General features: G+C 47.1%; 1 protein-coding gene across 3 annotated transcripts in view; it reads left to right on the top strand.

Moving 5' to 3' along the window:
- LOC119184101 (hemicentin-2-like) overlaps positions 1 to 23671 on the top strand; it is a 183483-nt gene extending 159812 nt beyond the window's left edge. Inside the window, exons 2-8 of one of the 3 annotated variants that reach the window (XM_075873374.1) lie at positions 805 to 915; positions 1723 to 1929; positions 13884 to 14351; positions 15698 to 16003; positions 17116 to 17457; positions 20818 to 21162; positions 22842 to 23671. In XM_075873374.1, the coding sequence (XP_075729489.1) occupies positions 805 to 915; positions 1723 to 1929; positions 13884 to 14351; positions 15698 to 16003; positions 17116 to 17457; positions 20818 to 21162; positions 22842 to 23065 (2003 nt within the window). In that variant the 3' untranslated portion in view covers positions 23066 to 23671. The remainder of the gene's footprint in view (positions 1 to 804; positions 916 to 1722; positions 1930 to 13883; positions 14352 to 15697; positions 16004 to 17115; positions 17458 to 20817; positions 21163 to 22841) is intronic. The other 2 variants (XM_075873373.1, XM_075873372.1) reach the window with 2 other exon arrangements.
- The last annotated feature ends 1809 nt before the right edge of the window (positions 23672 to 25480 follow it).

The raw sequence follows: 25480 nt of genomic DNA on the forward strand, positions 1-25480 counted from the left end.
ATGTCTTACTTCTGCCACCAAATGGATGGAAAAGTTATGTCCAAAATCAAGCTCCTTGCAAGTACGAACTATGTTAACGCTCAAGATAAAGATATCGTTAGCGAGCTATGTAGTTAATCTGTTCTGGAATAACAACAGCGCTTCCTAATTGCTAAACTTTCTATAATGAGAATGGTCGAATGTTACGTTCTACTAACGATCCTGAAATATTGCCTTCCGCCATTTAGAGCCTGCTTGGCGGTGAAACCATGGTGGCCTCTAGGTTCACGTGCGCGTCACCTATTTTCAGACGCATTCCACGGTGCAGAAATGTGGCGGCTATGGGTTCTACACGACAGAATAAAGTCATCGACACTGATTTAGCATGTTTTAGTTTCATTTCCTTCCAGCTGGCTTGCTATGGAGAGGTCGCTGTTCATGTCACCTGCACTGCTGCATGTTCATAAGTTTATCCACAAAAAAACTGAATTAAATAAAGCACTACAGCAAACTTACGCCACAGAAAGGGTGCCATGGCAGCGAAGAGCTCGCTTTCAGGACTTCTCTTTTCAATGAAATGCTCGCACGCACAAAATGATGTCAAAGTTTTACCCGCATTTCATGAAACAATACTCCACTTCGAAAAAAAAAGTACACGTGGCTGCTGATGACACTCTTCTAGTTCACTGTTCACAAAGAGATATTTAGCCAAGATATTGACCCCTTTTCAGGAGTGCCTTTTGAAACTGCGGCCCAAGAAATCTTTGTAATATAAGTGGGGCCGACCTACCATAAAAGTCGCACCCTATTTTTTTTTCTCAACAGCGCAGGCATGCCCTCCATCCATCAAGGACATCAGGGGTGCCACATTGAAGGAAACAGCAGGCCCTTACGCCGAGGGTGACACAGCGCGGCTTACCTGCGAAATAGAGACGTGTATGTATTCTTTAGGAATGCTAATTTTATACTACAAACTGTCATGTTTGGATTATTGAACGGCACAATATAGAATCCGTATGTCAGTGCCTGCTGTGCAATGCTGATCATACGGCAGTATCACGCAGTTTGTAAAACAGAGGAAACCGAAAAGGGAAATAAAGAAAGGCAGGTACCACAGAGGTGTGCTACACTTGGTAATACAGCGCCTCTCTTCTTTCATCTCCTCCTTCAGCCTCCTTTCTGTTAGAAACTTTGTGTTATTACAGTACGTTCATAAAACATCAACTCAGCCAAGAAGCATTTATGCAAATGTACAATGGTTCGTTAGTCCCATTAACCACATAAACGAGACTAACACTATCGTGATCCATCGTATCATGTGTGCTTTGCTGCACTTAAAAAGTCCCCGAAAGAACAGCAGTCAACTTCTCTGCACTCTATTCCATAAAAGAAGTACGTTTGAGGGTCATTGGTTCCGAAAGCATTGTCTGGATTAACAACTCTATGTCCGCAGCCATAAAGAGGGTATTGGACGTTTTCGACGCTGGTCAAGATGTTTACAACGATAAATGGTAATAAAAATGACAACGTTCGCGAACCCACTGACTAGTGTCCACGCCATTAAAAAATTGTGAGAAGTGCGTTGCAGTTTTAGCCATTACGCCGTAGCCGTTGTCGCGATTTTAGAGTATAAAGGTGTGTTCAAGACACGCCGTCCTTTTCGTTGTAAAAATACGAATATGGCTGAATGCTTGGACATTAACGAAGCGTGATCACGAAGTCACGTGTCTTTCTTTTTTTCAGGTGACCACGACGTTGTTCTCACGTGGTACCACAACGGCACGCAAATGAGGTCGTCACGTGGAACAGTGGCGACCTCTGACGGTGGCTGGAAAAACCTCGTCACTCTGGGTCCGTTCACTCGCCGTGATCTGCACTCTAACGTAACTTGCCAGGCGACAAGCAACGTCTCACTGCCGGGGGCGACCACAGTGCTGCTCGACTTATACAGTGAGTAGTGCGCGTATAGGGCCGCAATTCAAAAGTTTATCTTCCAGATAACTTCTCCGCGTTTGTGGCAATGGTCTGCATCTTCGCCTCCACCTAAAGCAAGATGCTCCTTTCACCAAAAATTCAACAGTAGTGCGCTCATTTACAAGCGTCGCACGGAAATATTTTTGTCTTTGATAATAAACACGGTATAAAAAACCAAATTAAGAAAGCTCCACTGTCGAAGTCACCATAATAACTCGACAACACGAAAAGACGATAGTTATAGCGCGAGGACAAAACGGTGACACAGAGACAAGAAGGACACTAAGAACACGACTCTCTGTGTCCTCGTTTTGTTCTCGCGCTATAACTATCGTCATGCCATACCAACTAGCCCAAGCTGCCACACTTCTAAGCACGAAAAGATCACACCACGATTTTGTGCGAGAAAAATGTCAAGTAAGACGTCTGAAGCCTCCCATAATGGCATTTTTTACGCCACTCACAATATTCCTTATGGCTGGTGGAGTTTTGCGAATCCTTTCCTAAGCACGAGAACTTATGTTTTTTTTTCCTTTGTTGAAGCTCTCTTTGTAAAGAGCTTACAGATGGAGTGATAGAGTTTCCATAACGGTGGTATCATATTTGCACCGAGTTTCGTACATTTGTACAGAGTTTAATATTCCTAAATAATGCAAGCATGCTTTTCAAACGTTCTTTTGATTTTTTTAAAATTATAAACCAAAATTATATATAACATGAGCTTGAAAACATCTAATTGCATAAATGCAATGAACCACAGAGTGCAGATTCCTCACATTCAGCCCCGTAGCTTGGAATTTTTCTGTGGGCTGGGGTTTCTGCTGAAGGCTTTGGCTGTTATAGAAAAACAACTATTTTAAATATTTATTTTCGGAGGAAGACCCCTCTTCGGAATTTCGCGAAAGGTGGAGGAGAGAGAGAGTGGCTGTAATGCACCCGGCTGGCTACAGCCCTGCTCACACCGCATCATATCAGAGCTAATTCAGAGCTTACATCAGAGCTCACATCATAGCCAGTATAAGCGCTCTTACAGACGTTTTTGCCAGTGTCCTATACAAGTCCTCACTCGACTCGCGCTGGACCAACCAAAATACAGCATCGGGTTTGGTTGATCTTTGTCGACAAACCTTCGTGCTTGGCACGTTCTTCGAAAGCTTGCGTGATCGCATCAAGCCCGGCATCGGTGTCTGTCTGAATAACAAGGTACAGCTATCGGCGCAGGGACAATAAGTCACGCTCCTACAGTAAAAAAGCGAAAACAAGCAAAGGAAGACGTCGCTTCGAAACTGCGCGGCCAGAACAATCTTGAACGTGAGAATCACGCCCCAGACGAGGCCGACGAGCACAGCTTCGTCATTTCTGACGTTGCATTTTGCTTGTAGTGCTTTACGTCACTGGCTTAGCAACCACAAATATACTAGATGCATGCATTTCCATTATGAACCCGGTCGAAATGGTAGGGGGAGGGCCAGGCATACTTCCTCAGATTCGTTGGGATCAAAATAGTTTACTCTTAGGAAGATTCATCTGAAAGCTTACAATATAGTGTCATCATTAAAACCCTGTTTCAGTAGCACATAGTTTGCGTACTGCGATTTTACCGAAACTGTTTACTGTAAAACAGGTGCTTCTTCCAAATAGTTGCGCCTATCATAGGTACCAGCATTCCCCTCCCCACTTGAAAAGATTATTGGCAACTGACATAAGAAGAGGGACTTCAGCATGCAATCTACCGATGGGCATGCGAAGAGTTCTATGAAAACGTGCATGTGGGGGGAGGGGGGGTTAAGTGTCATTGCAAACTCCCCCTTCCCCCCTTGATCGAGCTCAAACGAAAACAAGTTCTACTATGCAATTAAGAAAAAAAGATGAAACATTGATATTCTTCTAGCAGCGGCATGTCAACTGTTCCTGTCAAGAGAAACTTGTGCACTTCTGTTTTGTGAACATGCTGGTGTAAGAGTTTTGCGAATACGTGCTATATCAAGGAAGTTACAGGGGTTAGAACATCGGTTTAAGCTGTTTTCAAATTTTCGCGCCGCTTCGCCACCCTTCTCTTTCACAGGGAGGAGAAGGTGCAGCCTGTCGCGGCGTCTGGTTCAGGCCAATCGACGAGCTGCATGCCAGGTCAAGTCGCTGATCAGTGATTTCGCGTTACCGCGCGTGAAAGGAAGATTGGTAAGGCATATGAGAGGAGCGCGGGAATTGTTTTTGTAAATGGAGGCTCAGCGCGGTGCGCAGTGCTTGAATATTCGGAAAACATGATCGCAGCAGTCCACATTACAAATCTCCGTGCTTTTTTGGGGGGGACGGGGGGGTGTAAAAGACAAAGTCTGAACCTATTGACTGGCCCTTTAAGGTACAATCAACAGTTCTTTGAATGCAGCAAGAGACTTTCTCGGTAGCCATTTTCATGAGAAAAAAAAACGTACACATTTAAAACCCTGTGCGTTGAAATGACGTGAAAGGTCCGCTTGAGTGAAGGTGTAAAGTCGACAACACCTTAATTTGGGTGAATTGGTACATACTCCGATAAATTCAGTGCGCCTTAGACGAAGACAAGACGACATATGGAGCACAGATAAGCACCGACTTACAACCGAGTTCATTTGCACTTCGAAAGGCTCTTTTATGCACCATATCTGCCCATATCAACCATTAGAGAGCTGAGGAAGATAAAACAATGACAAGGAAGAAACCGGAGATGCTTTTAGCAAAAAGAACAAGAGAAACGCCAGGCCTGCGTGGAAGGCGCAGCACAGTCACAGCGAAAGCTACAAGAGCGGCCTTTTAGAGCCTTTTCTAAACACTGATTGGGTAACTCAGTCTGATACCCTTCTCGCGAACGCCTATGATCCTGAGTCAATGCAGACATGGCACTCCGAGGTAGAAGTAGGGTAAACCTCCCACATGTAACTACTGTTGCCCTCCAACGTTACTTCACCAGAGGATTCGCTCATGGATTGGCCAATACGCGTGGCATTTAACTTACATTCTGAACACACTAGGTCCCTTCAAGGCAAGAAAAAAAAAACGTTCTTTGTTCTGGAAGTTTTTGCGCCGCAGTGACGCCCTGCTTAACTCTGGCTCGCCTTGAAACCACAGTAAGACGAAATAAAGAGTCCACTTACTGGTTGTGGCAAGTCCTGACTTTGAACGTATACATCTCTCCATAGATAGAACATTAAACATTCTTTGGAGATCACTATACTCTCGACACATTCGTCTCACTGAAACGAAGAATGTTATGATAGTTTATAGGCAGTCATGTACGTGGCAAGTGAGGACCCATTTAAAAGGACAACACGTACTCTCTTTTGTTATATTATTATGCCGTGGGTGGTTCCCTTCACAGTAGTAGTAGTAGTAGTAGTGGTAGTAGTAGTAGTGGTAGTAGTAGTAGTAGTGATAGTAGTAGTGGTAGTAGTAGTAGTAGTGGTAGTAGTAGTAGTAGTAGTGGTAGTAGTAGTGGTGGTAGTGGTAGTGGTAGTAGTAGTAGTAGTAGTAGTAGTGGTAGTAGTAGTGGTGGTAGTGGTAGTGGTAGTAGTAGTAGTAGTGGTAGTAGTAGTGGTGCTAGTGGTAGTAGTAGCAGTAGTAGTAGAGGTAGTGGTAGTAGTAGTAGTAGTAGTAGTAGTAGTAGTAGTAGTGGTGGTAGTGGTAGTAGTGGTAGTAGTGTTGGTAGTAGTAGTAGTAGTAGTGGTAGTAGTGGTAGTAGTAGTAGTAGTAGTAGTAGTAGTGGTAGTAGTAGTAGTAGTGGTGGTAGTAGTAGTAGTAGTGGTGGTAGTAGTAGTAGTAGTAGTAGTAGTAGTAGTGGTGGTGGTAGTAGTAGTAGTAGTAGTGGTAGTAGTAGTAGTAGTAGTAGTAGTAGTAGTAGTAGTATGCCGCCACCTCTAGTTTATGACCTGCTCAATAGATGTCGTTATGTGTATATGTCCTTGCCCCACCGCGGTGGTCTAGTGGCTAAGGTACTCGGCTGCTGACCCGCAGGTCGCGTGTTCGATTCCCGGCTGCGGCGGCTGCATTTTTGATGGAGGTGGAAATGCTGTAGGCCCATGTGCTCAGATTTGGGCGCACATTAAAGAACCCCAGGTGGTCGAAATTTCCGGAGCCCTCCACTACGGCGTCTCTCATAATCATATGGTGGTTTTGGGACGTTAAACCCCACAAATCAATCAATGTGTAGATGTCCTTGGGAAAAATTCAACTGAATGGCGTTAGTGGTTTTTACTGCATATCCCCGGAGTTAATGATGATGAGTGGAGCGAAGCGTCCGTGCATCCATCGGTCCATCTGTTTGTCTGTCCATTTACGCTTCTGTCCATTCGTCCGTCCATGCCTGCATGCGTCCGTCCGTAGGTCCGTGTTTCTGTCCGTCTATTCATCCGTGCGTGCTTCCGTCTGCCCATCCGTGCGTCCATGCGTCCGTCCGTGCTTCTGTACGTTCGTGCATGCGCGCGTCTGTGTTTCCATCCATCTATGCAGCCGTTCATACATCCGTCTGCCCATCCATCCGGACGCAAGGACGGACGAATGAGTGAAGGCTTCGCTCCACTCATCATTCACTCCGTGGTGATGCTGTGATTTTTTTTTATACTTGAAGTGTATGCATGCTCACTCATGACAGTGAAGGAGCCCTTTTTAGTGAGTGTTCCGGAAAACTGTGATTCACTCCTAATATTGCAAGCTATGCCAATGTTCGCATATTCGCAGGTGTCCCTCGCTTCTCCGACTACGTTCCGATTTCGGTGGTTTATTGGTACACGATACTTGACACCACACGAAAGCTGCAGCATGCTGTATGGACGCCATTTATCTGCGCTGTCGGCGAATCCAAATAATGCATGAAGAACCTAAAGCAGACCACCACACCGCATTGTCAGAAGTGACAGAGCCTTTCTAGACGACGCATGAAGCCCACATCTACGACAGATCAATAAATGATGCTCTTCCGTACAGCTTCGTGCTTGGTAAATATTAAACGAACAATTCTCCAGTGGTAGAGCAGTGCACCTGCTTGTAATTCTTTTTTTTTTCTTCAAAAAGGGCGGCTCTTATGTATTTACCGCTATTTACGCAGCGCCAGTAACGCAACAGTTAGTTATTATTAATGGAAAGACATCGAGAAGTGCCGTTCAATTTCTCTCTACATATTTTGAGTCAAGAGTCAGTCCTCATGACACCATACCTACGACAACAGGCCTTGTCGAAGCGTTTCCTACAGCTATATTTTTTGTTTGGCGACTTTTTCAGCACTTCACACTAAGTCTTCTTTCTAGTTTTGCGTAATTTTTATCAGCACCTCTAGAGAAACGATTTGTAGACTCAATGCGATATTTGACGATTGTGTTTTTTTTTCCCTATACGGTAAACTTTGAATATTAGGAGGATTTCTTCGTTATGCAGTACAACAAAAATCAATATGATTATACAGATAGTGACAGTTAAAACGCTTCAATGCATTGTCATCATCAGCCTGATTACATTGACTGCAACGAAAACGTATTTCAAGTATGTCACCAATTAACCCAAACCCGTGCTCGCTAAGGCGACGTTACCCCCGCAATTTTCTTTATCTCTTCTGGACACACAACGTTCTCCCTGCCATAGCACGCTTGTCATCACGTGGAATCTGATCTGCTACATTTATTGACCAGCCATTGTACCCACTTCGTACTGCACTAATCGCACTAGGGAAGCGCGTGGCCCGGAATGCCCGCACGCTTCTACAAAACGGCTGTGCTGTCACATACCCGGCGGCTCTCAAATTTTTAAAGACGATAGTATTTTTTGGGATACTGGAACGCAGATTCGTCTGTCTTTATGCCTGTCCGTCCCACGATTCAGCCACCTGGCCAAAGTTCAGGCACTTGCTAAACACCCAGCCATCTTGAGCTGGTGGCTGCGTTCATATTTATAAATATTGTTACGAGAAGGAAACTCACTCAGACGGGTAGTCACCGATGTAATTACAGCCGGTTAGGCGAGCAGCGCCAGCCACACAGATTAGCTCGCGCCAGTCTATCTGCTGTGTCTTCTTCAACTCCATGCACTGGCACGTAGCAATATAATGAACAAAAACCAAATATTACGTATATTTGAAACACACAGTATTATGCAAGTACTTGATGTTGTGTTCATTTACTACAAAGTACATAGATACATAACTCTAAAGAGAGAGAGAGATAAAGATACAAGGAAAGGCAGGGAGGTTAACCAGACGCACATCCGGTTTGCTACCCTGTACTGGGGAAGGGATAAAGGGGAGAAAAGAGGTTGCACAAAGATGAGAAGGTACACACAATCACGAGCACACTCGGGGAGCACACACAGTTCACAGGCGGTCGCTCAGGTTTGTTGACTTAAGGTAAAGAAGCAGTGCTTTAGTTGCTTTCTGCGCAACTGAGGCAGATGCCCAAGGTCCTAGTATCTTCTGCACACAAAATGGTCCGGGGTCAAGTCAATTCAAAACCATCCGGAGCTGGCATCGCTGTGTGTCGTAGCAAGCGCAGCTGCAGAGGACGTGTTCGATGGTTTCTTCATCTCCGCAGTAATCGCATGTAGGAGTGTCTGCCATACCAATGCGAAAGGAGTACACCTTTGTGAATGCAACACCCAACCAAAGGCGGCATAACAGTGTCGGATCAGAGCGGGAAAGTTGTGATGGTAGCTTTAGCTTGAGCGAAGGGTCCAGTTCATAAAATTGACACCTTTGGAAGCTGGTAGACGACCAGAACGTGCGTGTGAGATCTCGAGCCAGCAGGTAAAGTTGTCTTGCTGCATCATTCCTTGATAGAGGAATCGGGACTACATGGGTTTCTTCATGGGCTGAGCGGGCTGCATCATCGGCTAGTTCATTTCCGGTAATACCAATATGTCAAGGCAGCCATTGATATATAATATCATGCCCTCGTGCTAGAGCTTCATGATGGCAATGTCTTATTTCTTGTACCAGTTGGTCATGGCTCCTACTACGCATGGCAGACTGCAAACTCTGAAGCGCTGCTTTCGAATCACAGAATATGACCCATTTTCCTCGACGTTCTTGAACGAGATATTGTAAAGCAGCCCTTATAGCAGCAAGCTCTGATGCCGTAGATGTAGTCATATGCGACAACTTAAACTTGATTGTCATTTCTGCAGCCGGAATTACAGCGGCACCTGACGAGCTGCTGGATGAGACGGACCCATCAGTGTAAATCTGCGTTCGGTCTAAGTACAACTCATGTAATAATAGCAGTGTTGCTTGCTTCAATGCTACTCTGGAGTGACTGCTTTTCTTTTTGATTCCCGGAATTTCTAGACGTACTTGCGGCTGGTCGAGGCACCACAAAGGGCATGCCGTTCTCGCAGCTGGCATATATCCTGATGGAATGCTGTTTAGGTGCTTGGCTATGACGTCTGAAAACGTAGCACGTGGTCTTCCGGAAGGTAGAAGGGCCAAGTGGTGGTCGGGGACACGGCTAGCATGTCGAATGTGCGCTCTGAGGCAATCCACAGCTATATATGTCCTGACCGGATGGTCTATGGCAAGCATGATTGTGGCATAAGTAGAAGCCCATCGGGGCAGTCCTAGGCAGATACGCAGTGCCTGGCCCTGCAAACTCTCCAATGAATGAGTATTCGATTTGCAAGTGTTAGTCAGTACCGGCAAGCTGTAGCGCAATAGACCCAGAAATAGGGCCCTGTACAGCTGTAGCATGGAGGCCACAGAAGTTCCCCATGCTTTACCGCACAAGAATTTCATGATATGCACAATAGATAGCAGTCTCTTCTTCACGTACGCACAATGTGGGCTCCACGAAAGACTTCTGTCGATTATTATGCCCAGGAAACGATGCATCCGTGCATATTTGACACTCTGCCCATTGATGTAAACAGGGTATGGCGTCATTGGTTTGCGTGTAAACGCCATCAACGCGCACTTCACAGTTGATATATTTAGGCCTTGTTTCTGAAGGTAGGCTGTTGTGAGGGTTGCTGCCCGCTGTATTCGTGCACGCACCTGAGGGCGAGTAACTGCAGCACTCCAGAGGCAAATATCATCGGCGTATATGGATAGACACACCGACTTTGGCAGAACCTTCACAAGACCAATGAGGGCCACATTGAACAATGTGGGGCTTAAAACACCTCCCTGAGGTACTCCGCAGTAGGTGTAATGTTGGGCAGTTTTACCCTCATATGTTTGTACAAAGAAACCTCTGCCAGTTATATAATCTTTTGTTCATTGAAACATTTGTACACCAATGCCCATTGCTGCGAGAGAAGTGAGGATGGCATCGTGAGCTACATTATCATATGCACCCTTCACGTCAAGAAAGAGTGCCACTGATGTGCGCTTGCGACTTTTTTCTTGTTGAACAAATGTCGATAAATCAAGGACACAGTCAATGGAGGAGCAGCCCCGACGAAAGCCTGCCATGCAAGAAGGGTATTTGGTGTATCGTTCCAAGTACCACTCGAGACGAAATAGAACCATTCTTTCCATCACTTTTCCGAGGCAGCTTGCGAGGGCAATAGGGCGATACGCTGTCAAGTCCAATGGTGATATTCCCGATTTCAAAACTGGTATTAATCGACTAATTTTCCATTCTCGGGGAACACTGCCGCTAAGCCAGGAGTTGTTGAAGCATGTTAAAAGTTCTTTTCTAGCTTTTTGTCCAAGGTGTCCCAACGCACTATAAGTAATACCATCAGGACCTGGCGATGACATGCGCTTAGAAGCGACTAACGCACCTTCCAGTTCTTCCATGGTGAACGAAATGTCCATTTCTGGTAATCGCGTCTCAGGAACGATCACGGCGTCGATGCTCTCGTTCACAATATTCCCGGCAACTCTCGTGCAAAATTCTTCAGCCACCTCGAGTTCTGTTTTTCCCTGATGGAGTGCCAAAGCTTTAAAAGGGTGCCGTTGTTGTGGAGAGGAGCGAAGACCACGAAATGTTCTCCAGATATATGACAGCAGTTTATGAGGGTCTAGAGATTCGCAGAATGCTTTCCAGCGTTCGCTCTCCAGTTTGTAAATGTGTCGTTGAATCTTTTTCTGGAGCAGCCTTGCTTCCCTCAGATCGTAAATTGATCTTGTGCGTCTGTAACGTCGTTCTGCACGCCTTCGTATAGCTCGTAATTTTTCCAGTTCGATGTCAAACTGTGTTACTTTAGACGAAAATGGTAATTTACATTTGGACGCTTGCATAGCTTCCACTATGGTATTTTCCAGGCTGCAGGCGAGGCCTTCTTGGCAAGCGTTCTCAACACGCGATGCAAACATCGACCAGTCAGTGCCAATTGCAACACCGGAAGAGAAATTTTTTATGATACCATCGATCGTCACGTAGGTGGGTATGTGATCACTCCCATGAGTCTCAATATCGCAAAACCACTTAACTTTGTGAGAGAAGCACCGTGACACCAATGTCAGGTCAAGGCAACTGCCATACGTGAGACCCCGCAGATATGTGGGGGTACCATCGTTCATGATGGAAAGGTCGTAATCGGAAGCGAATGTAACAATGTTCCGGCCCCTGGCATTCATCCTAGTGCTCCCCCAAAGCGTGTGATGGGCGTTGAAGTCCCCGGTGATGATCCAAGGCCCATCGGTTCTCATTAGGATGTCTTTTAATCTGTCGCAGTCAAATCGCGATGACGGAGATATATATCCACCAATAAGCGTGAACGAAACTGCATTCTTCTTCACACGAAGACACACGTACTGATTGTCGTCATTTGAACTTATTGGGTGCGAAAGATAAGTCAAGTCTGTGCGAATGTAAACAATTACTTTGCTTCGTTCTTCGCAAGCGGCTGAACAAAAAGCTTCATAACCGGACAATCTATAAGGCGTTGACACGTTTGGTTCACATATGACAAGTATAGGGAATTGATTGGCCTGAACAAATTGGCGCAAGTCCGAGATACGGGACTTCATGCCTCTGGCATTCCACTGAAAAATCGACGCACTTTTAACTTCAGTGCGGAAGTGGAGATTTTGTTGAGCCATTGTGCTTATACGAAGTTAGCAAGAACTGGATTCAGTGCATCCAGTATTTGCAGTGCACTCTTAGCAGACAGAGATTGTATGCTGCTCAGTAGCGTGCGAATCGTGGCAATTAATGATTGCACGATTGCAGCCACTTGCCTGTCTTGGTTGGAAAGATCTCGAACCGGGACGATTGCAGTCACTTGCCTGTCTTGGTTGGAAAGATCTCGAACCGGGAGCGCGGACTGGCCGTCATGAAGCTCCTTCGGTTCGCTTGATGCTGCTTCCCTTTGAAGTGCAGGCCACTCTGTCACAGTTAGGGTATGCTCACTGGCTTTGTCCTTTACAGCCTTTCCCACGGCATGTGGTCTGGGAGGCAAAGGAGGTGGTACTGATGAGGGATCACGCAAACGTGTCGAGGAGGTAGCGGGCGTCCTCGAAGACCGACGTCGACGTGAACGACGCCTTCTGACTTTAGCTGCGGCTTCTCGATGAGATGAGTGATCGCGCACCATCTCCTTCAAGATGGCAATTTCCTTCTGAATCCGCGGGCAGTCCTTCGATGTGGCTTCATGGGATCCATTGCAATTAGAGCATTTCTTGACAGTTGCGACGCACTTAAATGCTTCATGGTGCTCGGCGCAGCGGTGGCATACCACCGAATTCTCGCAGACGCTGCTCACAAGTCCAAGTTTCATGAATTTACGGCACTGGAGAGGCTTTGGAATGAAAGGCCGCACAGCATGTCTGAAGTACCCCACCTTCACATGAGAGGGGAGTGATGTGCTCTTAAACGCAATCTTCACACAGCGAGACTTGCCTAGCCGGGTGACATCAACAATTGGAGTATCAGTTGTTGACTTGACAAGAAGTTGTAAGTCCTTATCGGAAATAGTGACATCACTGTCGTAGATCACGCCGGTTACTACATCACATCCCAAGGGAACATGAGAGCGCACCTGGTTGCCGTCCAAGTCAGTTACACTGCGCAGAACGCCCAACGCACTTGCGTGCAAAACGTCCACAGCCAGTATATTCATTCTGGCGTTCACTCTTATATCCGTGATCTCATTTGGCACGAGCGTTTCCAGAGACCTCGACACAGACGGTCTGTTAAGGCGTTTCATGCTGACGGTAGGAAGTGCAGGCAGGAACAGGATGGTATAAGTGTTCGATTTTGGCGCTTCACATACAGTTTGAATAGTTGAGGATGAGGATGTCCTCATGTTCCTTCTCTTTGCCTTGCGGCTCAGCACAGGTTGGAAACCGTCATCTGAGAAGTCCTCACTGCTGAGATAGTAAGCATGAGTATCTTCACTGTCGCTGTCGCTCGCTTGTCCCATCCGCTTCCTGGAGGTGGTCGCCGCTGACGCCGCTGGTGCCGGCAGGCGCCCGGGGTGGTCTTCTTCCATCCCCTCCAAGGGAGCAGCGGAAACTGATCAACAGACTTAAATTACAACTGAAATACGCCGGAGTTAGCAGAAGCAGCTCCTATTCAAAACACACTTCTTCGTCTAACTCTAAAGACTAATATATTTAGGCTATGCTGAAAATGTGACGCTAGGCACGAGAAAGCCCTCTGCCGACAATATGGTGCTGCCACCTGGCAGTGGCCCTGGATTCTGCACATGCACCGGCAGAAGACAATCATCTTTCAACGACATTGGCAGCGAAGCATGTAGAGAGGCCGCCTTTTTTTTTCTTCCTTATTTTGACGAAGACCTTCTTAAGGCGACTGTTTTTTATTCGCTTGGCTTTCTTCTTGTCAATAAATTTATATCTATTCTTTTTATTTTGATGGCCCTCTGCCTTGTCCTCAATTATTAGAATTCTTTTTATAAGCCTTCAATTGCTTTCTGTGCTTAATTTTGCAACTGATTTAAGGGATCGTTTTTTTTATGAGAGACGTTAATAGCCGCAACAACCTTCGGCTTTCACCTTTTTTTCCCAGTGGCTCCGACGGCTGTGACCGTCTGGAGCTGGCCTGCTCACCATACTGACACCCCTCCAGTCTCTGTGGAATCTTTCACTGGAGCCACTCAACACCCGCTACCAAACAAATCTGCCACCATCACTACTACGACCGGACCCGGTCTTTCTCTGCTCGATCGAGAAGCCAGGTACCGCGAGGCCACGGCTGCGATAACCTTAGGCCCGCCGTCTGGGTTCTCGAACACCAAGAGCTTCGAGTGCGAAGCTAGCGGAAGCCGACCGGCGGCAAACGTCACGTGGTTCCTCGACGGAGTTGCGGTAGACCCGGAGCTCAGTCGCAGCGTGTCCATGGGCAACGTAACCACCAGCATCCTCCTACTGCCGGCGTCCGCGCAGTCAGGACGACTCTTGGAGTGCCGGGCAATCAACGGAAACCTACCAGAAAACAGAGGCGTGCTGAGCCGCTTCCTGAAGGTGGACACATCGCGTAAGTGAATGGCATAGAGTTGAGAACATTATTGATTAATTATTTGATTGATTGATTGATTAATTGATTGATTGATATGTGAGGTCTAACGTCCCAAAACCACCATATGAATATGAAAGCCGCTGTAGTGGAGGGCTCCGGATGTTTCGGCCACTTGGGAATTCTTTAACGTGCACCCAAATCTGAGCACACGGGCCTACAACATTCCCGCCTCCATGGGAAATGCAGCCGCCGCAGCCGGGATTCGAACCCGCGATTTGCGGGTCAGCAGCCGAGTACCTTAGCCACTAAACCCCCGCGGTGGGGCTAGAGTTGAGAACATAGAGTTTTCACAAATTAAGATGAGGGGACTCTGGCGCTGCGATCGTTAAGCGACCATGAAATATTGGGTACTTCACAAATTCGTGCATGTGGCCTTCGAACATGCTTGTGGCTTTGTTAAGTGCTGTGTTTAGATTTTTGATCTGAGCAAAAGAACTAAGAGGGTGAAATACAACTGCTGAGCATTTGCTGATTGTCGCCTCGTGGCAAAGCAGTTGCAATCTGCGTGAAGCCAAAGCGAGCCGAAAGTAGGAAGATTAGACAAATTTGTGCACTACTCATAAGTCCCATGCTTGCTGAACTGCCGTGCGTTGCAGCTCGCATAGTAGTGCCAGGGTTCCCTCTAGTTTACTTACAGGAAACTATGGTTGAAGAGGCACGGTAAACAATTGTGAACTCAATATTAGGAACGCAGTACCCTCTGCGTGGATGTTCGACAAAAAAACAGCCATGCTTGGTTACATGTTTGCAATAAATCCTATCAATTTGTTTATAAGTCGGATTCCTTTCCCAAGTTTCCGTTCTCGCTGCTACTAATATTGAATCTGTGTGTATTGATCATGTGTGCATTATTTTGTTGTGCATCACTGAGGGGTGCATTTTTGCTGCATGCATTGCTCCTACATGCGTTATTCTTGCATTTTTACTGCGTGCATGGCTGTTTAGTCACTTGTTTCTTTTTAAATCTCTCTAATTTCACCAGATTATCAGCCTTGGAAGTGAATTGATATATTTGATCGCCCATTACAGCATCACTAATAACCCAATGTGCATGGTACAACTCTGGTTTAAGCGCATAAAGAAAGACACAAAGGAACACATTCTCTTGTGTCTTTCCTCGTGTGCTTAAAGCATAATTATGCTACTCATCTGACCCAACTAGCCCAAGTGTAAATTCTGTCCCGATGTGCAGTTTAGCAAGAGAATTGACGAACTTTAAAATCCGCATTGATTTCTTGAACGAGAAACTTTGTAGTGACATTATATATTACGCCATTCAATTACCCGACATTACCACGTCGCAGACAAAACGGAGGTTGCCATCCATCTCGGGATGGGCCTCAACGCCAGCCACATCGTTGAAGGTTCCGATGTCTACATGGAGTGCTCGGTACTGGCGGCTTCCAAGGTCATCGATGTCAGCTGGCTTCACGAGGGATCGCGGATGAAGGGTGTCGCTGGTGGCGATGGTCTGTCAGATGCTTTTGTCACGTCTCGCTACCTGGTTATCCGAGGAGTGACCGCCGAACAGTCCGGACGTTACACCTGCACGGCCAACACCGCTGATGGCGAGAGTGTGGAGAGCATTCCACTGGAACTTCGAGTCCGACGTGAGTGCGCCGTGTCCTGCCTCAAATACCAGGAGCACTGGTATGCGCGGGACTTACTTTCTGTACAAGCGCTATCCTTGCAAATGAATGTTGTCATCACCAACGTTAAAAACTATGCGCCTCAATGCTGCAGGGAATGGGATTAATGTTTCCATGTCGGCGGGTTTTGAGGCGAGAGCCTTGGACGCTCGATAAAAGTTGAAAATTGACAATCTGCGTTTAGTGGCGTGGGTATCAGCACGACTGGTGAAAAAAAAAATTATGACCACGTGATGATGTCACCATATTGTCACGTAGTCCGCGTGCCATAGTCTGTGTGGCAAAGAAGAAACTCTTTATTTGGGGGAACTAGTGGCCGGGAACCGAAGGTCACATCAAAGTGCTACGGCTGTCGATGAAATCACAACCGGTGATGGGCGTCGGCAATAATACATGTGCCATCGAATATTCTATCGCTATCACTAGCGACCACGTAAGTTTAAGTTTTTTCAACGTTCGCGTCATGCACGTCGTCCTAACAAAATGATCTAGTACAGTCCTGAAGTTCCTCGAACACTGCAGGCGCGGTTTCCGCTGAGAATTGCTGCAGTCTTTGTGTGCCACAAACCGAATACAGCAGAACCGAAAGAGGAAACACGCGTGACAATACGAAATTATTATGACGTCACAGCTCTCCCGTAGCCCTCTTTCAAGTCCCAAAGCTTTCTACACTTAACGTAATTTGCACTGCAACTGTAATCAACCCACTTTTCACCAGGCTAAGATGTCATGCGCCTACGTCCTTATTTGACGTCACTTGTAATCATGAACGTCATGGTGGCGGCAGAAACTTTAGTGGTCTTTGACGTCATCACAACATCACAGATCAAGCGTGATGTCATATGGGGACGTCTTAGCGTTGTAGTGACTTCTTGCGTCGTTCTTGTTGACGCCAACGGTAAAGCTTCGGGATTGGTTAGGCATCTAAGGCTTTCGCTTTAGGAAACGTTAACGCAAAGCTGTCACTTTTCTTTGTCTTTCCTCGTTTCTTCCGCATTATCTTATCTTCGTGGCAAACTCCGAAGTTTAACGAAAACCCGGCTAGTTGAAACCCACCATTTTGCTCGTTACAGATGCGCCACGTTGCGGGGCTCGTCGAGACAAGGTCCTGGCGGTGAGACCTAACGAGCAGGTAAACGTGACCTGCGACGTGAGTGCAGATCCAGATGAAGGGTTGCACTTCTTTTGGATCGCCGAAGACGACGCCGGCAAGAGACGCCACGTGACGAAGACAGAGGGTGTGACCCCCGACACCCAGGACGCCCAGTCGGGAGAACAACTTCCGGAACTGTGGAAATCAAACCAGCTCGAAGTCTTGATCGATGCCCACTTGCTCCACGCGACGCTGCTCTGCTGGGCCAGGAACGCTGTAGGCACTCAGCGCGAGCCTTGCAGGCACCGGTTTCAGTTACGACGTAAGACATGTCAAATTCTGAAGTCTATTACTGATTTTGTGAAAACACCCTAATTCTTTCCCGATCAAGCAATACTGCCTTGTCGACTCCGTCTATAGTGTCATCCACTGCATGCGTGTATGCAGAAGCGAAGCTGTATACTTTTTCCGAAAAGTGGGTGTGATGGTTAAGGGACGTTCGTCACTATGTTTGCTTATAGCGGACGAGAAGGATTAACATGAACTTTTTATTTCATGGCATGGGTGGAACGGCTGACGGCGCACGAATACGCTACCGTGTGCAGCGCCGTTGAGTCGTACGTCGCGGTCAACCCACCAGTCAGGGTCGCAACTCCGGAGGTCCAGGATCAGGCCACGGCTCACGACGACCACACCCGGTAGGCCTCGTCCACGAACCTGCTCCCGGCCACTGCACCCAGGCAGGAGCCGTTCAGCAGGTCTCGGCCTTGGACCTTGAACAGACACACTGGAGCTCGACCTTGCCGACACGTACGGGTCTCACGACCGGCTCAGGAACGCTGCCAGGAACTCGTCCTCTCGAGTAGCACACCGCTTCCTCTGCCTTCGTGGCCTCAACCATCAAGCTCTCTTTTCCGCACTTTCCTTCTTCTTGGCCAGGGCACCGCCAGGTACCCTCGGGTGCACACTGCAGCTTATGAGCTCGCGGCCATCGTCCGAGTCTGGCGCGTCACTCGGTACGGCTCGGCACCGCTCGGCGATCCTGGATTCAGCCAGAACTCCCCTGGCACCTGGATCCTCGGCCACCCTGGACCTTGCACGGCTCCGTGGTCCTCCGTACACACACCCGCGTCTCGCCCGGCAGAACGTCTCGCTCGTCCCTTGCCGATGTGCGACGCTCTGGTGACACCGGCGATTGATGGCATGGGTGCGGCTACGGAGCAGTCAACCCGCATCGGAGACGCGATGCTCCATGCGGGGAATGACCAGCCCGTCCAGCGAAGAGCGTGCGCCGAGACGCGATGCTCGACGCAACCGTGACCATTAGCCAGGCCACGTTCATCGCTGTTTCGAACGGCTGACTGTGGAGACGCCTCGCCGAGATCCGCGATGCCCTCGGCAAGGAAGAGAACAGCAGGCCAGGTCGCGCACCGAGATGCAGTACTCGTGCTGGCAATGCCGCCCCAGCTGGTGGTTGGACGGCAGCAGAGTGGACGGCCGCGTTCCCTGGCGGGAACCTGGATCGCCTGCGTCCGACGCTTCGGCCCGCTGTCTCCCGTCTGCCGCTGCTCCGGCTCGTCCCCAGCCACACAGCCTACTGCCACGTAATGGTCGCACGTGGCCCAATCGTGGCACGCCACCTCTATGGGCCACCACTGGTCATCAGCTGATTGGCGCACAGTTGCCTCGTAATCACACGTGCCTTCTCTTCTTCATTTCTTGTTGTCGCCTTCGTGCCACCTGCCGTCCGCTCGTCTTCCTCAGTTCTGGTTTAACGTTCCTCGGCATCTTCAAGTCATTTCCTTACAGTGGGTTGTAATGAGGAGAGATAAGTGTCATCCATTCGTTCATTCCCTCACTATCTTTCTTTTTCTTCGTAAAAAAGTAAGGTGCGAGCTAAAAGCCGCACAAGTGGCTTGACGAAGCTGACTGACTCACTGTGTATTTACGTGTGCGTGTGCCTTTATACACAAACACATGCAAAACTAAAAATATTCGTGGAAGTGGTGTGGTGGTGGTTGTGGTGGCGGTCATTGAGTGAATGAAATCCTTTGAGCATACCAGTGTCTTTAGGTGTTAAATGAAGGGTCCTGTCTGTAGGTGTTAAATGAAGGTTCCTGGAATGTTGAGCGTTACGTGGAGCTAATTATAAATATGACATTTAGAGAATTACTTTGATGTTCACCAACGCTCGATACTTGTTGCAACAAAGGATTCGGCGTTTTACATGATCTCACGGTACGACAATGTTGAAAGATAGCGCTCAGAAAGTGGACCTAAGAATGACCAAATTAGAAGGGGTCCTGAGCTACTTTTTTCCAAGTAATCGTCCAATGACCGCCAGTATTGCTACGCGAACTGAGTTCCGCAATTTTTTTTTTGAATTCAGGAACGAGCGGATCTAAAGAGTGTATCACTGGATTTAAAACGCTTGCTCACTTTAGCCCCAACAAGCGTGCAGAAAGCTTCACAAGTTGGGACGGCATGCGAAAGGAAGTTACGTGAGTACACCATGAACATCAATGCATCATGACAACACGCTTGATGAAAGACGATCCCTCTTTCCGTTTGTGATTTCTGCACGCGCAAGTGGAGCTGCAGTGTTACGTCAGCCGAATGGGGAGCATGGCACCGGCCTGCAGAACCACGGCCTCTCCCGTGTTTCGCCAGTCAACTCGGCCCTGTGCTTGCTGCTGCAGCTTTATACGCGCAAACTTGCTAATCTCCTCTGTCCACCTAACTTTCTGTCTCCCCCTCACCCGCTTGCTTTCTCTGGGAATCAAGTCAGTTATTCGTAATGACCAGCGTTTGTCCTGCGTAAGCGCTACGTGTCTGGCCCACACCCATTTCTTTTTTATTTCAACTATACGCAGGAAGCATATCTGTTATTAAACGCTCCTCTTTGTTTATGTCACCTAATAGCCAATAGCGTGCTGTCTATCACGTGACCTCAAACAATCGGTGCAGGTAACTCAAAATTTTTCGGTGTCTTCGCGCTTCACTTTTTGCGCTCTTTTCCCAGCATGAACGTAGCATTTTGCTGAGCTATTCATGAGAGTGCCTCTCACTGAGTCTGACGGGTTTGTGAATGACTCCTTAAAGGTAAACATGCTTAGGTTTCCTCATTAAGGACAACCAAGTTTGGCCGCAGCCCCCCTTCTTCCCCGTTTGGTCGAGGCTGAAACGAACAAACCTCCGCAATAGGGCAAACGTGAAAATGAAGTGATGTCATTCCAAAAAATACCTGCCGTTTGTACCCGACTTGGTGATGGTAAAGGTGGAAGGTACAGGATCGCACACAGGTAACGTGAAGACCTCGATTCGCATTCAAGACCTCATAGAACAATGCAAGCCGTAATTCGGAAAAATGAGAATGTGTTTATCGACACTGTGGTTACACTTTACATAGTGGACAAATACTAATGTTGTATAGAACTTAGACGTGGTGGATCCTATACACAGTTCTTAGTTTTCGCAGTGCAAAATCACAGTTTTATTGGTCCCTATTATTCAAAAAAGAGCTTAGTGATAACCCTGTGCAATAAAACATAACGTGAATGGACCCTCTGAGTGAAGCTGCGAGGCAGCATTGGCACCCCTCCCTCACCTTATAGGACTTCGGGGAAGGCGCTGCTGGCGTACGCACATCCGTATCTTTTAGGATGTTCGGCATGTCTTGCAGGTGGGCGAGGATCCAGCCTTGACTGCGCCGTCGGGAACTACACGGACACTTCTTTCTCCATCACGTGTTCTCGTCGACAAGGTCATGTCTGGAGCGGTGAGGACAGCGGAGCCAAAGCGACCAAGACTCGAGTACGCATCGACCTGTTCGACGCGACAGCGGGAAATCGGTCGGTGCGTGGATTCTGGGTCACCACTTCCGAGACAGGCAGGGACCAGCTCTTCTTGACCGGTCTCAAGCCGGCAACGGAATACCTGGTGCTGGTAAAGCTGGAGATGGAAGCAAACGCGTTCGCCACTTACGTCAGAACACTGGTGCCCGCCCAGACCCTCATCGAACGCGAAGGTACCTAAATTAATTCACAAAAATAATTAAATTAACAAATAAATAATTCAATATTAGGCCTAAGATTCTTCTTTTCAATCGATAAGTTTATTTTCACTCCCACATTTCTAAAGGCTTTGTGCACGTAACGTGGTGTAGCACCTTTGTAGCACTTGACACGATGGCATGTGATCGTGTCAATATCGTGCCAGGCGTCTGAAGCGTTTTCAATAACCAATAACAATCGTCACCCAAGCACTCCGTAAAGACTTTCAATGAGCGAAGCCGAAATATGCAGCTCCATTGTTTATCGGTTGAGATGCGTCATACTGTTAAGTCAGCAAACTTACTCGTGAGTCCACTCACTCGAACTCGGATAGAGCCGTGAGCATGAATCTAGGTGAGTATAGAGGAGGATAATTCTTGGTTGGTCTAAATCTGATATAGTCCGGTGGAAGCACATTTCGCAGAGTTGTGAATTGTGATGGGCGACGAACGTGCCTCAAGACATGCATCAGCTTCAACAAAAAGATTCTGCAACATGGATTGAAAACGTTTCATCGTCAAAGTAAGATCATGGGCTAGGCAGTACGGATTTAAGGACGCCGCTGTACATGGGCAGTTCAATGGATCCACGACGTGGCGGACAGGTTATACCTACCTGCCCTGACGTGAGAGTGGCCTGCTACGTGCTCGTTCGCGCCCCCGCGGACCTAAATAAGGTTTTTCTATTCCATACCATACCGAGTAAATAAACATCATATTCCTACCTTCCTGGGAAGAGTATATGTTGGTGTTACACTTGTGGCGCTATAACCACACTATGTCCATTTGGTGCTCCGAGAACATGTGGGATATATGAAGTTGAATAAAGTAGAGCCGACGACAAGCAGAAAAGAGAGAAAGAAAGAGAACCTTTTATTGAAAAAAAAAACTGAATTTTTCTGGTGCATGTAAAACACCTCCACGCTGCCCTTTATAAAAGAAAGAAATTGAGATTGAAGAGGCCCTAGGAGGAGGAGGAGGAAAGCAAGAAAAGGGAAGGAAACAAATCAAGAAACGCTACGATCGTGACACCTGCTTGTTTCAAAAGATGGTGATGTTGTAAGTTTTTGTATTAAATGATGTCTTCTAGAAATCTGAACAAGAATGTTAAAAGGTGATGTCGCTGAGTATGAGGCGCAGGTCCAAGTATTTTTCTGAGATAAATCAGTTCATGAGAAGTTCAGCCTGATCTATTTTAGAAATGAGATGTAAAATAGCACAAAGGAACTTCTTGACGATATTGGTGTCAGTAGTCTATTACAGTAGTCTATTAGTAGTCTACCTGCAGATTGATTGCGGGGAGAAGGGGTTCCGGATAAACAGCACGACGGGGCAAAGAAGGAAGGTACAGGACCAAGAGCCGCTTGTTTCTTGAAGCACTGTTTTTCTGAAGTTAAATATGTACCAACAAGCCTACATTAAAACTTTACATCGCAGTAGAATTTGAGAAAAAAGCAGGAGCAATAAACAATTCAATTAATATCTCACTCGTCTTGGGTGAATGCGCAAGGAGCCATGTGACATCTTGTGTCTTTTTTTTTTGTGCCGGACTTAACATTTGCGTTTAGCGCATGCTTAAGCTGTCCATTGGTGCATATTTAATTGTCTTCTCTGACTATCCCAATGCATACCACTTCGCTTTGTTTTTTTCGCAGAGCTGGGATCTACAGAGAACACCTCCACGCTTCCTTTAAACGACACCACGGTTCTCGTCATAGTCTGCATCGCTGCGGCCGCCACGTTAGGCGTAGCGGCGGCCACTGGAGCGGCGCTGTGGTTCAAGTACCACCGGAGGAGATCGCGGCTTCTGAACGCCGCTGCGGTCCTAAAGCACGCTGAATACAAGGCTTACTTCACTGCGGACGTTTTGTGCAGCTGACACCATTTACTCGTGCAGTGCGCGCCACGCTTAGCTACCTTATAAATGTGCCACCTTCGATGTACTCACGCCTTCGATTTTTCACCAAGTGTGCCGTGTCTGTTGAAAGATCGCTGTACCCACCTCCCGTTTTATGTCGTACTCACAGGGACCGACAACCGATTCTTGTGGTGACATTTCTTTTGCACAACGCGGAGCTCGGAAAACACAGTCACACATATTTATTAAATTTTTCTCTTAATTGTTTTCTATCCACAGGGACTACAAAGTCGTGTACACATACCACATGCTGCCATCACATGAAGGTGAGAACTTGAGTTTGCGGTTATGCATTGTGGATAGCTGCAAATGCGTGCTTTCTGCACAGATGCACTGCGGATAAGAGTGTGATAAAAGCTACCACCAAGGTAGCACCGCTTCCTTGAGCCAACTCATTTTGCCTCGTAAGCAGCACAGAACAGAATGAGTAGAGATAGTATACAGGCTCTAATTCCGACCACGAATTCTTTCGCCCATAAAACCCAGGGCCGTAAACAGATATCTTCTTCAAGTGTTGTGTGTGTGTGTGTGTGTGTGTGTGTGTGTGTGTGTGTGTGTGTGTGTGCGCGTGTGTGCGCGCGCGTGTGTGTGTGTGCGCGCGCGTGTGTGTGTGTGTGTGCGCGCGTGTGTGTGTGTGTGTGCGCGTGTGTGTGTGTGTGCGCGCGCGTGTGTGTGTGCGCGCGCGTGCGTGCGCGTGTGCGCGTGCGCGTGCGTGCGTGTGTGCGCGTGCGCGTGCGTGCGTGTGTGTGTGTGTGTGTGTGTGTGTGTGTAAGCGAGCCTGTAGGAAGGGTTAGGACAAATAATTTTGGCAGCTGGTGGTCTCTGTAATCGAACATATTTAGGTATCAGGCCAAAGGTAAAGCATGAGTAAATTTCGGGGGGGGGGGGGAGGAATGCGCGAAGCGTTCATTCCCCCCTTTATTACAGAACTGCTAAAAGCAGCTACGCATAGCATACATAGCGGAATTGTAACGCAGCATTGAGGTTTTCACGCTAGGTTATGAGGCATACGACATTTTTTGTCCCATTTATCAGCAATATAAAGATATCATCCCACTAAAGTCACGCAAATCATGCTTGTCTCTGTCACTGCATTGCACAGTATTTTAACTTCCCCCAGAATATAAACACACGTTCTTGCCTGTTGTCGGTACCTTTAAGGGCTTCGCACTGAGTGCATCGTCTCTTCCGCATTAACAGTTACATACAGACAAACCCACCAGTGTGCCTATCTAAAGCTTTCCTCCAACGCACGACAGAGATGCGATACTTCACGTTAATACTGCGGCTATGTTTAAGGCTATGAGGCACTATGTTATTGTGGTGTTTTCATTTTGATTCACGCTTTAAGTTGAGTTTGTTACCTTCAGGTTTGATTGAATCCCATTTGATGCATTGTCTTTATCTGCAGGTTGGCTGATAAATAAACTGATGTTTCTGTTGAAAAAGATATAGGGTTGATCCATAAGAACAGAGCTGAAAGAACATCAATATCCTATACAATTACATCAGAAAACAACAGTTACGAGATTCTTTTGCCAGTTAGCATGAAAGAAAAAAAAATGAAAAGACGAATTATTGCAATTGAAGTAATAGGGAATATAGTCGAAGAAAATAGCATTGTTTCAGCAAGCATCAAAGAAGAAGACATACGACGCAGGCGCTAGTGTGGTGTGACCTGTGTAGTTCTTCATCCATAGCTAGTTTATTCGACTATAATTTAACAAACAGCCCTCATTTTATAACCCTCCTGAGGGAAACAATGGCAGAGCTAACTTTTTGGGCTCATCTTTCTCATCTCTGCATTCATTCCTGCATGCCTTTTTTGCTTTTGTTTTCTCTAAATAACCAAACCTAGGTAGTCTCTCTGCACAGTATGCCTCAACTAGCCAAGCAAAAAGCGTCACATTTTGCGCAATTGGTCAATACGTGCTGCCGAGACAACGAAACGCATCTAACAAGAAGGTCGGCATCAAAGGCTAGTTCGACAAACAGCTGTATCTTTAATTATGCATGAAGCACATTAATGTACAAGACTCGTAGACTACTTCGTTCATGCACAATATATAAGAACAGTGTCAAATTCGGGAATGGCAAAATTGTCAAATGCTTGTGAGCACGGAGTCGCCAACCTACTGGCTAAGGTACTCGGCTGCTGACCCGCAGGTCGCGAGATCAAATCCCGACTGTGGTGGCTGCATTTCCGATGGATGTGGAAATGTTGTAGGCCCGTATGCTCCGATTTGGGTGCACGTTAAAGAACCGCAGGTGGTCAAAATTTCCGGGGCCCTCCACTACGGCACCTCTCATAATCATATATGGTGGTTTTGGGACGTTTAACCTGACATATCAATCAATCTATCACGAACATACATG

This window comes from Rhipicephalus microplus, chromosome 9 (genome assembly GCF_043290135.1).
Source record: "Rhipicephalus microplus isolate Deutch F79 chromosome 9, USDA_Rmic, whole genome shotgun sequence".
NCBI lineage: Eukaryota > Metazoa > Arthropoda > Arachnida > Ixodida > Ixodidae > Rhipicephalus > Rhipicephalus microplus.